The 16647-nt window shown below is 52.1% G+C and overlaps 1 protein-coding gene across 1 annotated transcript in view; it reads left to right on the forward strand.

The window, feature by feature from the left end:
- Positions 1-16647, forward strand: part of ERGIC1 (endoplasmic reticulum-golgi intermediate compartment 1) — a 118585-nt gene extending 101938 nt beyond the window's left edge. The window contains exon 10 of the mRNA XM_032158639.2: positions 15200-16647. Coding sequence (XP_032014530.1) covers positions 15200-15307 — 108 coding nt within the window. The 3' untranslated portion in view covers positions 15308-16647. The remainder of the gene's footprint in view (positions 1-15199) is intronic.

Below are 16647 nucleotides of genomic sequence, written 5' to 3' on the forward strand. Positions count from 1 at the left end.
TGGATCCAGCCTCAAACATTGCCAGGAGTAGGTCTCTATCTTCAGATCTGCTTTCCTCTATACTGGCTTCATCTTCAAGTAGAATTTACCAGTAGAAATGGCCTTTTTCTCAGTCATTCTAACCAAGTCCTAGATAGGACAGAGCTGTCACTGGCCCAGCTCAGGCCTCATGCCATCCTTGTGGCCTGGGAAATCAAATGCTCTGGTTGGCCAGGCTTAGGCCCTGTACCCTCTCTGGTGTCAACCCCATCCAAACCACAGGGACACAGATTGTGAGGAATGAGGTTTCTCAAGAGAAAAGGCAGGGGCCAGCTACTGGAAGAGGAAAGAGCGGGTGCCAGGAGGCAGAACAGTGGGATGTTGTGACAGGGTCTCTGCCTTCTCATCTGTGACGTAAGAACGATCATCTCTGTTCCTGCCACCTCCCAGGGCCTCATGGGACTCAGAGGAGATCGTGAAAGGAGAAGCTGTTTGCAGATATGAAGAGCCAAGTAGTACGGGGCACAGTGGCTCACACTTGTAGTCCCAGCACTTTGGGAGGCTGAGGCAGGAGGATCGCTTGAGGCCAGGAGTTTGAAGCCAGCCTGGGTGACATTATCAAAGCTTGTCTCTAAGAATCTTCTTAAATTAGCTGGATATGGTGGTGCACGCACCTGTAGTCCCAGCCACTGAGGAGGCTGAGGTGAGAGTATCACTTGAGCCCAGGATTTTAAGGTTAGAGTGAGTCATGATCATGCCACTGCACTCTAGCCTGGGCAACAGAGCAAGACCCTTTCTCTAAAAAACAAAAAACCCCAGAAAACAGACAGAGAGATACAAAGGGTGTCATAAGTCTGGTGCTTACGTGAGCCTCAGAACAGTTTTTTGCTGTTCTCTGACCACATAAAAGTTAGAAACTTCTGTTCAACAAACGGCACATAACATAAAGCAAAAATCTCACACGCAGCTTGGGAAAAGATACTTGCCACACATATGGGAAAGGGGTAGCCTTCAGAATTCATATGTAAAGAACTCCTAGAGATCAGTAAGAAAAAGTTAACAACCAAAAAAAATAGACAAGGCCAAGGACCAGCTCTTCACAGAGGAGATGATATTGGCAGTGAAAAGATGCCCAAGTTCACTAGAAATTGGAGGGATGGGATTTAAAACAAGACTCAATTCAGGCCAGATGTGGTAGCTCACACCTGTAATCCCAGCGCTCTGGGAGGTGGAAGCAGGAGGATCATTTGAGGCCAGGAGTTTGAAACCAGCCTGGTCACCGCAGCAAGACCCCCTCCCTACAAAATAAAAGTTAAAAAATTAGCTAGACATAGTGGCGCATGCCTGTAGTTTCAGCTACTTGGGAGGCTGAGGTGGGAGGATTGCTTGAGCGTGGGAGGTTGACACTGCAGTGAGCCATGATGGTGCCACTGCACTCCAGCCTGGGCAACAGAGTGAGACCCGGTCTCAGAAAAATAAAAAAATTAAAAGACCCAACTGAATCCTATTGGACTGACAGAAATTGAAAACTTGCCTGGCTCACACCTGTAATTCCAGCACTTTGGGAGGCCGAGGCGGGCAGATCACCTGAGGTCAGGAGTTCAAGACCAGCCTAGCCAACATGGCAAAACACTACTAGAAATACAAAAATTAGTGGGACATGGTGGTGTGCACCTGTAATCCCAGCTACTTGGGAGGCTGAGGTGGGAGAATTACTTGTACCTGGGAGGCAGAGGTTGCGGTGAGCCAGGATCACTCTAGTGCACTCCAGCCTGGGCAGCAGAGTGAGACTCCGTCTCAAAAAAAAAAAAAAAAAAAGAAATTGAAAACCTGTTACTACAAAGATTGGGAAGATGTGAAGCCATGGGAACCCACATGTACTACTGGTGTGCAGGGACATGGGTACAGCTACTCTGAGGGGAGATGCACAAACCCCGGGACCCAAAAAATCAGGGGATTTGTGAGCAAATGACTTAACCCAAGACCCCACAGGGTAGCACACCCCAAGTGGGTCTTGGTGCTGATTCTTACTCCAGCTCTCCTACTCCACACCCACGATAAGCCACACACAAAGATACAAGTAGGTTCCCTGGCGCCTCCGTGAAGGTCTAGACCACTCCTCAGAGGCCCTAGGGTCTGTAGCATTGACTATAGCAGAGAAACCCCCTCCAGCCATGCCTCACAGTAGAGTTCAGAAAGCTCTTCTGTGTCCCCGTTTCTGTTTGCTCCTGTATGGAAAGCAGCTGAGACTCTGGGCATTAAAATCATTTGGCAATGGCTGGGCATGGCGGCTTATGCCTGTAATCCCAGCACTTTGGGAGGCCGAGGTGGGGGATCACTTGAGGTCAGGAGTTCAAGACCAGCCTGGCCAACATGGCAAAACCTCTTCTCTAGTGAAAATACAAAAATTAGCCGAGCATGGGGGTGGGCATTTGTAGTCCCAGCTACTCGGGAGGCTGAGGCCGGAGAATCCCTTGAACCCAGAAGGTGGACGTTGCAGTGAGCTGAGCTGATGCCACTGCACTCCAGCCTGGGTGCCAAAGCGAGACTCTATCTCAAAAAAAATAAAAATAAATAAAAATAAATCGGCCGGGCACGGTGGCTCACGCCTGTAATCCCAGCACTTTGGGAGGCTGAGGTGGGCGGATCACCAGGTCAGGAATTTGAGACCAGCCTGACCAACATTGTGAAACCCCATCTCCACTAAAAGTACAAAAAATTAGCCGGGCATGGTGGCACGTGCTTGTAGTCCCAGCTACTTGGGAGAGTGAGGCAGGAGAATTGCTTGAACCTGGCAGGCAGAGGTTGCAGTGAGCGGAGATCACACCACTGCACTCTGGTCTGGGCAACAGAGTGAGAATCCATCTCAAAAGAAAGAAAAAGAAAGAAAGAAAGAAAGAAAGAAAGAGAGAGAGAGAGAGAGGAAAGAGAAAGAAAGAAAGAAAGAAGAAGGAAAGAAGGAAAGAAGGAAGGAAGGAAGGAAAAGAAATCACTTGGCAAGTGGCTGAGAAAATGAAGCGACTTCATTTATTCACTTAACATTTGCTAGAATTCACTATGTGCCGGCCCCTGTAGCAGGCACCAGGGTTGGCTGAATAATACACAGTCCCTGCCTTGAAGGAGCCCCCTGCTGGAGGGGCAGATGAGTGGGCACAGGCAGCATTGACAGGCTGTAGTGGAGATGTGTGCCAGACACTGCAGGCAAACAAGAGGGCGCCATCCCCTTTGTTTGGGAAGCTCTAAGAATGGAACCCTGTGATGGGCCTTGAGCTGAGGAGGAAGGGGCCGGGAAAGGGAATACTATGCGCAGAGGTGCCCAGTGTAACATGTCCTATGAAGGCCATGCCACCCCCTTTGGCAGGTGACGGACTCCCCAGTGAGCCGCTGACCTTCTGAGAGCAGGAGGCTCCAAGGAGCCACGGGGAAGACCCTTCCTTCGTCAGAGACCCAATGCCTCTATGACTCCTCCTTCTCTTCCTGTCCTTGGCCACCAGGCTGTCCTCCATCTCTGCCCCATCCACCTCTGCTCAAGCGTGGGCTGGCAAAGCCCCGGGCTTATGGGCCACACTGCTGCAGGGAACCTCCTGACATCATTAGCCTGGTGGTTCTTCTGAAGGCCCCATGCCACCACCTTGGTTGCCATGGTAACCGTGGGGTCGGCTCTGAAGGAGCCAGCCGGCCGGCTGTCCCTGGCAGATGGCGTCATTGTGGAGCTTCAAAGGCCCTTGTCACAGGGCAGCAGATGTGGGGATGACGCCAGCACTCAGACACACACATACACACACGGCACAAAGATCCCTGGGAGCCCTCGGAGGGTGGGGTGGGGCCGGGATGGAAGTGGAGGCACCTGCTGTGGCTTCTCTTTCTCTCTTTTTAAAATAAAACACTTGCGTGCAAAGCGCCTAAATGGCAAATGGGGGCCTCTGCAAATAGCTCCTTAGAGGGGCTGCAGATGAAGAGGGGCTTAGGTCAGGATGTCGTCATGTGGCGGCTGCGGGGCTGGGAGGCAGCTGTGGGTGGGCTGGAGGGAGGGAGGGTAGAGGCAGGTGGGGCCTCCCAGATGCATTGCCAAGTGTTAAGTACCTGGCTGCTTCCAGGTTGCCCCTCCAGGGTCTCATTGTCCCAAAAGGGCTTGTTTATCCCCAGCCTACAACAGTTTTTCCTCCTGGACATCTTTAGCCAGGCTTCTTGGAGCTCCTCTCTCTCAGCACGTGGGGCACCTTGCTCAGAGTGATGCTCTGTGCTGTATCAGAACATTCCAGTGCCAAGGGAATAAACAGATTGTGTGTGACGATATGCAAGTAATCCCCTCCAAAGTGCTCCCCTCCTACACACACATTTGTCCCCTGCCACTTGCTGTGGCTCCCTTTTTGAGATTGAGATTGCCTTCAAGTGGGTTGTGGTGACAGACTGGATGGCTTCAGAGGTGTCAGATCTCTTTCCTTGCATGGTTTATTTTATTTTGGAGGAACAGCCAGAAGTCACAAAATGCCAGTTGGGCCAGTATGGCCAGGATGGTTTTTGCCCACCAAGAAGTACCGGATGGCGATGACACCCTCCCATTGCATGCTACTCAAAACCTATCATTCTTGAAGAGTCGCACAGCTCACTTAACTCAAGTGGTGCTCAGGGCCCTTGGCCAGGGCTTAACCTGGGTATGGGGGAGAGTTGCTACAGGCAGCCCCACCCACAGACGTTCCTCTCTGCTGCCCTCCTTCATGCTTTCTAACCTGGGGACTAATCCCCCAGACTTTAGATTGCCCTGCATGGTCGTCAGGCCTGATGATGACCTCCAGGTCTGACTTACCTGTGTCCCCAGCATCCAGTGAAGGGCCTGGCCTGGACACAGGTGCTCAGAAATGTGTAAGGGGCAGCTCCCTAAAGAAGTGATCATATTTTCAGCTGGGTGTGGTGGCTCACACCTGTAATTCCAGCACTTTGGGAGGCCAAGGTGGGCAGATCGCCTGAGGCTAGGAGTTCAAGACCAGCCTGGCCAACATGGCGAAACCTCGTCTCTACTAAAAATACAAAAAATTAGCCAGGTGTGGTGGTGCATGCCTGTAGTCCCAGCTACTGTGGAGGCTGAGGCAGTTGGAGGCTGAGGCAGGAGATCTTGGCAGTGAGCCAAGATCGTGCCACTGCACTCCAGCTCTGTCTCAAAAAAGAAAAAAAAAGGTGATCATATTTTCCCTAGCCAGACAGGATGAGGGAAAAAAGTGATCATATAGCTACCCTTATTAAGCACCTACTATGTGCCAAGTAATTACATAGTTACCTCCTTTAGCCCTCCCAGCAACCTCTTTTTTTTTTTTTTTTTTTTTTTTTTTTTTTACGGAGTCTCGCTCTGTCACCCAGGCTGGAGTGCAGTGGCGCAATCTCGGCTCACTGCAAGCTCCGCCTCCCGGGTTCACGCCATTCTCCTGCCTCAGCCTCTCCGAGTAGCTGGGACTACAGGCGCCCACCACCACGCCCGGCTAATTTTTTGTATGTTTAGTAGAGACGGGGTTTCACCGTGGTCTCGATCTCCTGACCTCGTGATCCGCCCGCCTCAGCCTCCCAAAGTGCTGGGATTACAAGCGTGAGCCACCGCGCCCGGCCACAACCTCTTAAGGTAGATGATTTTGTTCCTGTTTTTATAAATGGATTAAACTGAAGCTCAGAGAGGTGAAAAAACTCATCCAAGATCACACAGCCAGTCAATGGCAAGGCTCGGACCTGACCCCAGTGCCTGCCTCTGCAACATCCCCTACCCCCAGCACTGTCTCGGGAGCCTCTATCTTCCAAAACAAGGGCTGTCAGGGGTGTTGCAGCAGCAAAGCCCCCAGAAGTCATAGAACTCTTGGTAGGACAGACATCAGGATCATTTGATACAGTGACTTTCATTCTGGGAATCAGGAAGAAATATTAGAGCAGGAAACAAAGTTTTATTGTGAATATGCATGGTGAAATCACAGCTTCACACAAACCATTAAAAAAGCCAACGTCCATCTGAGGCAGATTGGCTGACAGTTTGCAAGTTTTCCTGCCCATATCTAACACCTTTTGTTCATCTGTTTAGGCTTCTGCAAACATTTGCCAGAAACTAAGGCAGCAAGTGCTGGGGGCAGGGAAGAGGGCAGGGGCATTAAGAAGAATTGACAAGGCCGGGCGCAGTGGCTCACGCCTTTGGGAGGCTGAGGTGGGCGGATCACGAGGTCAGGAGTTCGAGACCAGCCTGACTAACATGATGAAACCCCGTCTCTACTAAAAATACAAAAATTAGCCAGGCGTGGTGGCGCACACCTTTAATCTCAGCTACGTGGGAGGCTGAGGCAAGAGAATTGCTTGAACCAGGGAGACGGAAGTTGCAGTGAGCCGAGATCGTGCCATTGCACTCCAGCCTGGGCAAAAGAGCGAGACTCCGTCTCAAAAAAAAAAAAAAGAATTGACAAGAGACAAACTTCAAACTGAGAAGGTTCTACCAACTAAGATGATGTGAGTTGGAAAAATGACCATCTTGGCCCTGGAGTGGCAGGAGAGCCTTCAGAGTTCCCATATGCAGCCTCGGTTCTCTCCTCTCTGCCCCCACTACCCTGCTCAGGGTTCCCTCGGTGCTCAGTGTCTCTTTTCCCTGGACCACGAGCTCCGACAAAGCCAGGTTTAGTCATCGCTGGTCTCCAGATCCAGTGCATCAATGTGGGTAATAAATAGGTGTCAAACAGTGAGCAAATAGAAGGAGAGGTGTACGCCTTGGTCCACCCCCCAACCAAGACGATTTCTGTTATCCGAGGGACAGAACAGAACCCATATCAGGAGCTTGGTGATTCAGGTCTGGAAATGTGCGAAACGCTTCAGTTCAGATCCTTCCGTGGTATTCTGAGCTGAACTAGATCTTCAAGAAGGTGTTCCAGAGACAGATTGCTCCAAACTGGGTCTGTACACAGAGAGGGGCCTCCTGGCGCGTGCGTTCCCAGAGTGGGTTCGGAGGCGGAAGAGGAACGTGAGAGCGAGTGGGCTCCATTTTGCACACCAGGCTGGTTTTTATAGATGCGCAGCTTCTGACTTCACACACTTTGCTGACGGGGACCCCTTACGTCAGGATATTTGCTACGTAAACCTTAACAGAATTGAGAAGACAGATTCCCTGCGTGGAAGCTATCTGTACATGAAGAGAGGGGCTGGGAAGAGTCTTCCGGCTGGGAATGAGGCAAGGTGGGCTAACAGGAAAAGCAGGCCCTTTGCAGCCTCCCAAACCTGGCTTCTAGTGATCCTTGCTTAGTGGGTAGCCCTGTGACTCTCGACAAGTCATTCCCTCTCTGACCCTCTGTGTCCTTGTCTGTGAAATGAGGGTCACCCAGCAGTGGCAAGGATTGAATGAGAAAAGAAGAGAAGGTGCCATCTCAGACCCAGCACATAATAGGTGCTCAACCAAAGTGAGGTTCTTTCGAGGTGGGGTGGGTGGGTGGGTATTTTGCAGCCCATAGGAATTGTAAAAATGTCAGCGGGAGGCCTCTACTCTCCGAGGCCCCCGGAGCTCTGCCTGACACCACACTCTCTCCTCCCCCACCCCCAGCCTTTCCAGGGCCCAGTCAACCACTTCCCTTCCACAACTACACCCCCCACCTCTGCCTCCTCCACGACTTGGTGTTCTCATCCCCGGCTCCAGCCTGTCTGCCGCTGCTGGAGCCTGATGAGACTCCAATTCATTATTTATTTCCTCATGCGGCGCCTCCTCCACACGCTTTTAAAGCGGTGTTGACTGAACAGGGAAAGTGAATGAACAGTTCCTGGGCACTTAGGGTACAGCAGGCAGCTGGACAGTGTCATCCCAGTCCTTGCAGTGGGTCCCATTCTACAGATGGGGCAACTGAGGCTCAGAGAGGTCAACTGGCTTTCCCAGCCAGGACCACAGAGCTGGGATTGGACCGCAGGAGTGTTTACCCCAAAGCCCACAATCTCGCCTCCCACGGCGGTGTGTATGGTGCTTCTCCATTGCACGCTATGGAAGAGTAATGGGGAGGGGAGTAATGATGCACTGGGAAGGCGTTCATGCTGGTGGAAAAACAGGCATTTAGCTCCCCCTCCAGTGCAGCTGGCACACATCTTTCCCATATTATAAGGAATTAAGAACCATAATGAAAATGTGAGGGAAACACACACGCACCCCTTTTAAAGGTAGACAAGCTGACTTCATTCTAGTCACAGTGGAAGGCCAAGAAGCTGACGGGGCCCTTGGGAGGAAGTTGCTGGTTGGGAACAGAGGGGCATTATCGGATGACGTCTGATGAATGCCACTTCCTGCACTGCCCTCAGACTCACTGGGGCCCAGGTATTAAACTCTCTTTGTTTTTGTTTCTGGAGCTGTGGCTGCTGCCCAGAGCAGTGGTGCATGCACTGGCCGAGGTGGCCCTCCCTGGCTCAGCGGTCCTGCTCCCTCATCCCCCAAGGGGGAAGACCCCACTCCAGGTTGTCTCTGAGCCTTGAGGCCTGGTTGGGAGATACAAGAGCGTGGCAGTGGCAAGGGACCAAGCCACTCTCAGTCAATGCCACCACAGTCCTAGGGGGTGAGGATTAGTCTTCCTTTTTGTCTTTTTTTTTTTTTTTTTTCTGAGATGGAGTTTCACTCTTGTTGCCCAGGCTGGAGTGCAGTGGCGCGATCTTGGCTCACTGCAACCTCCACCTTCTGAGTTCAAGCAATTCTCCTGCCTCAGCCTCCTGAGTAGCTAGGATTACAGGCACCCGCCACCATGCTCAGCTAATTTTTGTATTTTTAGTAGAGACAGGGTTTCGCCATGTTGGCCAGGCTGGTCTCGAACTCCCGACCTCAGGTGATCCACCCGCCTCGGCCTCCCAAAGTGCTGGGATTACAGGCATGAGCCACTGCACCCGGCCAGTCTTCCCATTTTTAAAAGTCAGAAAACTGAGGCACCGGCAGCTAGGGTGGCACAAGAGCACATGGATGGGAGGGGTCCAAGCCAATTCTGCCAGCCTCCAAAGCCCAGGCCCTCTATGGCATCGCTTTCCAGGTGCAGGATCTCCAGGCACAGCAACTTAGTGGAGAGGGGCACCTCCTGCCTGCCCTGTCCGGGGTCTCCCCCTTCAGGCCCACCTTTTCATCAGCACTGCCTTCCCCATGCCCCCGCTGACACCCCTAAGCGAGTCACCTTTGCCCCTACCTTGGGTGTGGAACTCTGTGCCTTTCCTGAGTAGTCATTCATTCCCTCACTCTGGAACCCACCCATCGGCTCCTCATTCTTTCTCTCACTCACTCCTTTACTTATTCAACAAACAGGTCTTGTGCACCTCCCATGTGGTCAGTTGTGTCTGCTAGCTTCTCTCCCTTGGGCATTCAGGAAAATGAGAGTTTTCCCTATAGGCTTGAGGTGGTGAGATTCAGGGAGCTCCCTCACTGGCCAAAGGATGGAACCCACCTCTGGTCTAAGGTGCTTTGCCCCACAGGGATGTTCTTCATCACAAACACATCTTGGCAATTGCCTGAGGGGACAGGACACCCTGTCTGGGCCTCAGCTACCTGATCTGTTGAATGGGTTGCTTTGTTAACTTCAGAGGGCCCTTAGAGTGCGTGGGCCCCCGGCAGCCACAAAGAATCTGCCTGCGGTGCCTGGGACACTCTTGCTGTCCTGTTCTTGTATGACTCGTCTTGCCCTCTGCTAAAAGTGCCAGAGAGAGAATGGAAGTTGAGACCCAAAGGCGTGCTCTGGGGAATAAGTAATATTTTACTGATTTTTCTGGTTAAAGTGGGTCTCAGGTTTAGAAAATCTCAGATCTTAGCCACAAGGTTGGAGCCTTCCAGTGAGCTGAAAGATTAAGATCAGGTTTCATTTACTGAGCATCTACTAGGTGCTAGGTGCTCCAAATGTGTTTTCAGCAGAGCCACAGGGGTTTTCTCGTTTTATTTTTATTTTTATGTATTTATTTTGGCAACAGAGTCTTGCTCTGTCACCTCGGCTGGAGTGCAGTGGCTGAATCTCGACTCACTGCAACCTCCACTTCCCAGGTTCAAGCAATTCTCATGCATCAGCCTCCCGAGTAGCTGGGATTACAGGCGCCTGCCACCATCCCCCGCTAATTTTTGTATTTTTAGTAGAAACAGGGTTTCACCAAGTGACCAGGCTGGTCGCAATCTCCTGAGTTCACGTGATCCTCCTACCTTGGCCTCCCAAAGTGCAGGGATTGCAGGCATGAGCCACTGCACCTGGCTGGCCTTCCCGTTTTATAGATGAAGAAACTGAGGCCCAGGAATGCTCTCTCATGGCTAGAATTAGTAAGTGATGCCACGATGCAGCCTCCAAAGGCTGGGTGCTCTCTGCTGCCACGGCGGGAAAGCCGGGTGGACTCCCCAGCCCTCACCTCATGCCACCCTCACCATGTCCAACAGGGAGGTGCACACCTTCCAGCCCCAGCTTTGTCCTGGCCTCCCCTAGAAAGGCCCGGCTCTCCTCACTTCTCTGTGTGAACAGCAACAGGCTGTGGGAACTAAGTGTCACGACTGCAATTTGCTTTGTTTGCATTTTCATTCATTAGTGTTCCTTCCAGGCCCCATCCCCACAGCCCAGAGAAATGCCAATGACCGTCTTCCCTCCTGCCAGTGGCACCCCTGCCCTCCCCTCCGTGAGTTCCTGAGACCCCGCCAGCATCTCCTCCAGCTTCAGAATATCTGCCGCTGGATCCCATTGTTCCCACATCATCCCAGGAATCCTAAATGGCAAAGCCTGTCATCTTGCTGCCGCCCATGTAGGGCCTGAATTCCAAGGCAGACACACCCCCTGACACAGCCTGCATCTCCCCATGTTCCAGAAGGCATGGTGACCTTCTAAGACGAGGGACAGCCATGACCAGCCACTTCCCTGAGCAAGTTCAGGTGTGGGAACGCCCTGGCACTGGGCATTTCTGAATCTTTCCATATGTCAGAATCCAGGAAGTGCCAGTCCTGGGAGCGCCAGAACCCTCTCCTGTGACTCTACGTCACCTCATTCCAGTCACCTCCTACTGACTGCCAGTGTATCAGGGAGGCCTGAGGGATGAGAGATAAAATAATGAAAGCAGGGCCGTGGCAATGTGGGCCTGGCCACTAGAGTTCTCTCAGCAATTTTTTTTTTTAAAGTCACGGGGCCAGGCATGGTGGCTCACGCCTGTAATCCCAGCACTTTGGGAGGCCGAGGCAGGCGGATCACTTGAGGTCAGGGGTTCGAGACTATCCTGGCCAACATGGTGAAACCCCGTCGCTACTAAAAATACAAAAATTAGCTGGGCATGGTGGTGGGCACCTGTAATCCCAGCTACTTGGGAGGCTGAGGCAGGAGAATCTCTTGAACTCAGGAGTGGAGGTTGCAGTGAGCCAAGATCACCCCACTGTACTCCAATCTGGGCTACAAGAGTGAGACTCAATCTCAAAAAAAAAAAAAAAAAAAAGACATGATCTTGCTCTGTCACCTAGGCTGCAGTGCAGTGGTGCAATCATAGCTCACTGCAGGCTTGACCTCCTGGGCTCAAATGATCCTCAGCCTCCTCCTCCAGAGTAGCTGGGACTACAGCCACCACACCTGGCCAATTTTTTTTTTTTTGAGATGGAGTCTCGCTCTGTCACCCAGGCTGGAGTGCAGTGGCGCGATCTCGGCTCACTGCAAGCTCTGCCTCCCGGGTTCACGCCATTCTCCTGCCTCAGCCTCTCCGAGCAGCTGGGACTACAGGCGCCCACCACTACATCCGGCTAATTTTTTGTGTTTTTAGTAGAGACGGGGTTTCACCGTGGTCTCGATCTCCTGACCTCGTGATCCGCCCGCCTCGGCCTCCCAAAGTGCTGGGATTACAAGCGTGAGCCACCGCGCCCGGCCCAATTTTTTTTATTTTTTGTAGAGATGGGGATCTCACTGTTTTGCCCAGGCTGGGCTCAAGCTCCTGGACTCAAGCAATCCTTCTATCTCCCAAAGTGCTGAGATTACAGGCATGAGCCACTGTGCCCAGATGAATTCTCTCAGCTTTGAGGAAACCCCCCTGGAATGTGTAAGGATTTCCCTTCCCCTCACTTCAAGTGAACAGTGACCAGCCCCTTCAACAGATGTGGGGTGATGGGGGTACGCTGAGCAAAATCAGTAGATACAGGGAGTCTGCCTCAGGGTTCCCCCTTAGCCTTCAGGCTTGCAGTCACTCACCCTGTGACTGAGCCAGTTGCATAGCAGTTTCCATGCCCCAGGGCCTCAGTTTCCCCTCAGACGATGTGCTTTCCTGTGTACCTCAATACACACATTGTCTCCCTCTGGTCTAGGCCAGCCCCATGAAAGGAGAGTTGAGACTGGGTGCCAGGTGTCTGTGAGTCATAAGCATTTGGGTTCCAAATTGTGTGTAGATGAATACAGATGTGTTGTGTGTGTGTGTGTGTGTGTGTGGTTATTTTTTATTTTTTGCTTCATTGCACGTAAGTCACATTTTCCTATCTTCTGATCCAAGCTCTAAAAGCGTTTTGTGGTATAAAATCTCCCATCATCTGATCCACTCTACCGAAATAAACCAGCTCCCCTGCCGTCATCTTCCCTGAAAAGTCCCCCTGCGTCACGCTCTGAGGCCGGCAGGGAGGGGCCTTGCCCACTTAAAACACTTCACCATAATCCCCCCAGCGCCCCCGGTCCTCTCCACTCCCTGGGGGGCCGCTCCGGTTTCCTGGGCTGTTATTACTGGAGGACCAGCTGCTCCCCTGCCACCCATCCATACAGACCCGGTCTGTCCGTCCTGGGCCTCACAGGTCCCCGCTTAGCTCATCTCATGGAAATATCATTTAAAAAATAAACGCTTGATTAGCACTTCCCTCTCGCCTTTGCTGTGTCTCCTGGCCTCCCACCACTGGGCATCAGTTCATCTATTAAGGTGTTCTTGGCTCCCAGAGTTCCCCAGAGGTTGCAGGTCAGTGGCTGGCCGTCCACCTGTGGTGCCTCTGGGGCTGCTAATGGCCTCTGGGGCCACACAACTGTTTATTTCTTCTGAGTCCTGTGGTCATTTAAATGCCTCTTAAATGTAGCATGGGGGAAAGAGCAAGTGCCACATGCACTGTGTGACCTCGGGCAAGTTATTTCCCTCTCTGTACCCCATGGGTACCTCAGTGAAGAGGCATCTCCTTCATGGGCTGTAGGGCTCCTGCTGCTCCGGGGCCCATGGCTGCTCCTAGGATGGGAGGTGTTGGTTCTTATGAATGACATAAAGTAGATGCTCAAGAGGAAAATATGTTTAAAGTTTTCTTGTAAGGCCTGGAGCAGTGGTTCATGCCTGTAATCCCAGCACTTTGTGGGGGCTGAGACAGATGGATCACTTGAGTCCAGGAGTTCGAGACCAGCCTGGACAACATAGCGAGACCTCACCTCTACAAATTAACAATTAAAAAAATTAGCCAGACCTGGTGGCACCACCTGTAATCCTGGCTACCCTGGAGGCTGAGGCAGGAGAATCACCTGAGCCTGCGAGTTGGGGTCTGCAGTGAGCTACGATCACCCACTACACTGCAGCCTGGGTGACAGAGTGAGACCCTATCCCTACAAATAAATAAGTTTCCTTGCAAACCTTGTATGAACTTCATTTGTCTTCCATCATCCATGCTTTGATTCTCTGAAGTCATCAGAAAGCAATTTGTAGGCCATAACATTTTGAGTAAAACATAACGTTAGTTTGATTAGTCCCAAATGGTGTTCTGACAACTGCAAAGCTTTGTGACTCAATTAGGTGGGTGTTTTGTGCCTGAGAAGCAACAGGGTGTCACATTAAGAGCACATACTCCAAAATTTTGAACCCCTATTCAGCCACTTGCTGTGGCATTGGACGAGGGATTCAGGGTCTCTGTGCCTCAGTTTCCTTGGCTGTGAAATAGGTCTAAGAATAGTACCTACTGCCTAGGGTTGAGCTGGGAATTCACTGGGACGGTCGGCATGGAGCACTGTAACCCACCTGGCCCAGGGAAGGTGCTGCATAAGTATTGTGTATTTTGTTGGGGTTAGTATATTATGATGTGGCAGACAGTTATGAAGTACAGACATAACAGGTGACATTCATTATCCCCCTGCTACCGCCATTCTCAACCAGGGGCAATTTTGACCTCTGGGGACATTTGGCAAGGTTTGGAGACATTGTGGTTGTCACAACATGGGGGGGGGGGGGGGGGGTCCGGGCTCTCCTGGGTAGAGGCCAGGGATGCTAAAATCCTTCTGCAAAGGACAGCCCCTGTGGCAACAAATTCTCTGGCCCCAAATGTCAACGGTGCCATTAGAAACCTTGCCCTGGCTGGGCACGGTGGCTCACGCTTGTAATCCCAGCACTTTGGGAGGCCGAGGCGGGCGGAGCACGAGGTTAGGAGATCAAGACCATCCTGGCTAACACGTTGAAACCCCCCCACCCTGTCTCTACTAAAAATACAAAAAATTAGCCAGGCGTGGTGGCGGGCACCTGTAGTCCCAGCTACTCGAGAGGCTGAGGCAGGAGAATGACGTGAACCCTGGAGGCGGAGCTTGCAGTGAGCTGAGATCACGCCACTGCACTCCAGTGTGGGAGACAGAGCAAGACTCCGTCTCAAAAAAAAAAAAAAGAAGCCTTGCTCTAATAGAAGGTTTCTGGTGGCACCAAAGGCCTCTCTCTCCTTTGTAGCACTTGCCTTGGTTACGATTTTGCATTTATTGGTATGATTATTTGCTTACTACCCATCAAGTCCCAGGATGCCATTTCTTGGCTGTGCGACCTTGGGCCCCTGGGACTGCCTTTCAGAACCTCCATTTCCTTCATCTGCAAATGGGATTGTAAATATGTGATAAATTCAGAGTTGAGGTTAAGACCACAGGCTTAAGTGGTCTTAACTTAACCAGGGTTAAGACGTGCCTGTGTTCAAGTTGCATCTCTGCCACTTACGTGGTGAACTTAGGCAAGTTACCTGATGAACCTCAGTTTCCTCCCCTGTGAAATGGGTCTAATAATTCCCTTCCTCATTCAGAGGGTGAATATGGGAATTAAAGGAGCTCATAATGGTGAAGATTATTTTATTATTATTAAATCTACCATCCAACAACTGGTTTTCTTTGAGCCCTAAGTATGTTCCGGACTCTTGGTGACTATGTAGTGGGTATTATGGGCTTAACGGGCAATGTCTGCCTTGCAGAGCCCATCATCTCATAATGTGGGAGGGGTCTGGCCTGGTGCATCATCCAGCACTGACTTCTGACACTCCCACCCCACCCCTGCCCTCTTACAGATCTGTGCCATCATTGGCGGGACCTTCACCGTCGCCGGCATTCTGGACTCATGCATCTTCACAGCCTCTGAGGCCTGGAAGAAGATCCAGCTGGGCAAGATGCATTGACGCCGCACCCAGCTAATGGCTGAGGACCCTGGGCATCGCCAGCCTTGCCTCCAGCGCCCTGTCTCCTTTGGCCCTCAGTCTGGCCCCAAATCCGGCTGTGTCCCAAAGTATGTGTGGGAAGTGGGGGGAAAGTAGAGGATGGCTCGATGTTTTGCAGCTACCTCTTTTCCCCGCGTTTCTTTTTAGACAAATTACACTGCCTGAAGTTGCAGTTCCCCTTTCCCTGGGGAGCCCCAAGAACAGAGTCAGGCATGGGGTGGGGAGTCCAGGGATCTTGGGGACCCCTCCTAGGAGAGCTGCAGTCTCTTCCCTCAGGGGAACATCCCAGAATGCATATCGATCAGCTTTCAGCCAGGCTTCGACAATCTCGCAGCCCCCACTATGTGGACACACTTATGATTTGGTTTCTCCCCTGGGCAGCCAACCTGCCCCAGAGGCACCAGACCTGGGCCCTCAGCTTTGGGACCAGGCTGCCCAAAGGTACTCCTTTATACACCCGGCACCTTCCACGAAAGATGGTACTTCCCAAGCAAGCCCCTATGATTTGTCACTATAGATGGAACCCTGACTTCTGCCCCATCCCTTCCTGCCCAACCTAGAACCCAGGCCTCAAGTCTTTACCCCACCCCTTTCTTGTTCTTCCAAGAAGCAGATGCCCAGTTGCTCAGCAGCAGCGGTAGAGACTTGAATCTGCCCACCAGTCACAAGGCGGGCCACAGATTCCTCTTCCTCTCTTCTCGTTCCTCTGAACCCCCCACCAATGTGCCTCAGCCTGTGTGCTGTGTGGCAACAGCATTTCTTGGTGAAGGGGCTGGTTCCCACTGCCAAGATCTCCCACCACTCTGCTGGGATCTGCAGTGGCAGGGAGTGCGGGTTGTGTGAGGGGAAGTCATCTTTTGAGATCCAGATAGACATGGTTTGTGCACTTACGTCCAGATGGGAAGCATCCTTCCTGCAACCCTAAAATAATCATGCAGCCTCTCAGACGGACGCCATCAGTCCCAAGGCCTTAGGTTGGAGGAAGCAAAGCAGGCCAGCCCTGTCCTGTCCGTGGACCTCTACCTTCTGGACTCCCTACGGGTGCAGAGCACTTGGGTCTCTCTACAGCCCAGTCATGGCCCACTTGACACTGTGCTCCTCCATCAGCTGGTCACGTGCCAACACGTTCCCAGCCCCTGGGGCAGCTCCAGGGTGCCCCACCTGCTCCTGAGGTGGGTCCCTACCCTGCTGCTCCTCTTCATCCTTTCCCTTTTGTCCTGAAAGGGAGGGGCAGTGGTCCAGGCATTAATTCCACCCAGGGAATTTTAGCTATGCCCTCATGTCCCAGGGAGAGAGCCACA

This window comes from Hylobates moloch, unplaced genomic scaffold (assembly GCF_009828535.3).
Source record: "Hylobates moloch isolate HMO894 unplaced genomic scaffold, HMol_V3 SCAFFOLD_6, whole genome shotgun sequence".
Taxonomy (NCBI): Eukaryota; Metazoa; Chordata; class Mammalia; order Primates; family Hylobatidae; genus Hylobates; species Hylobates moloch.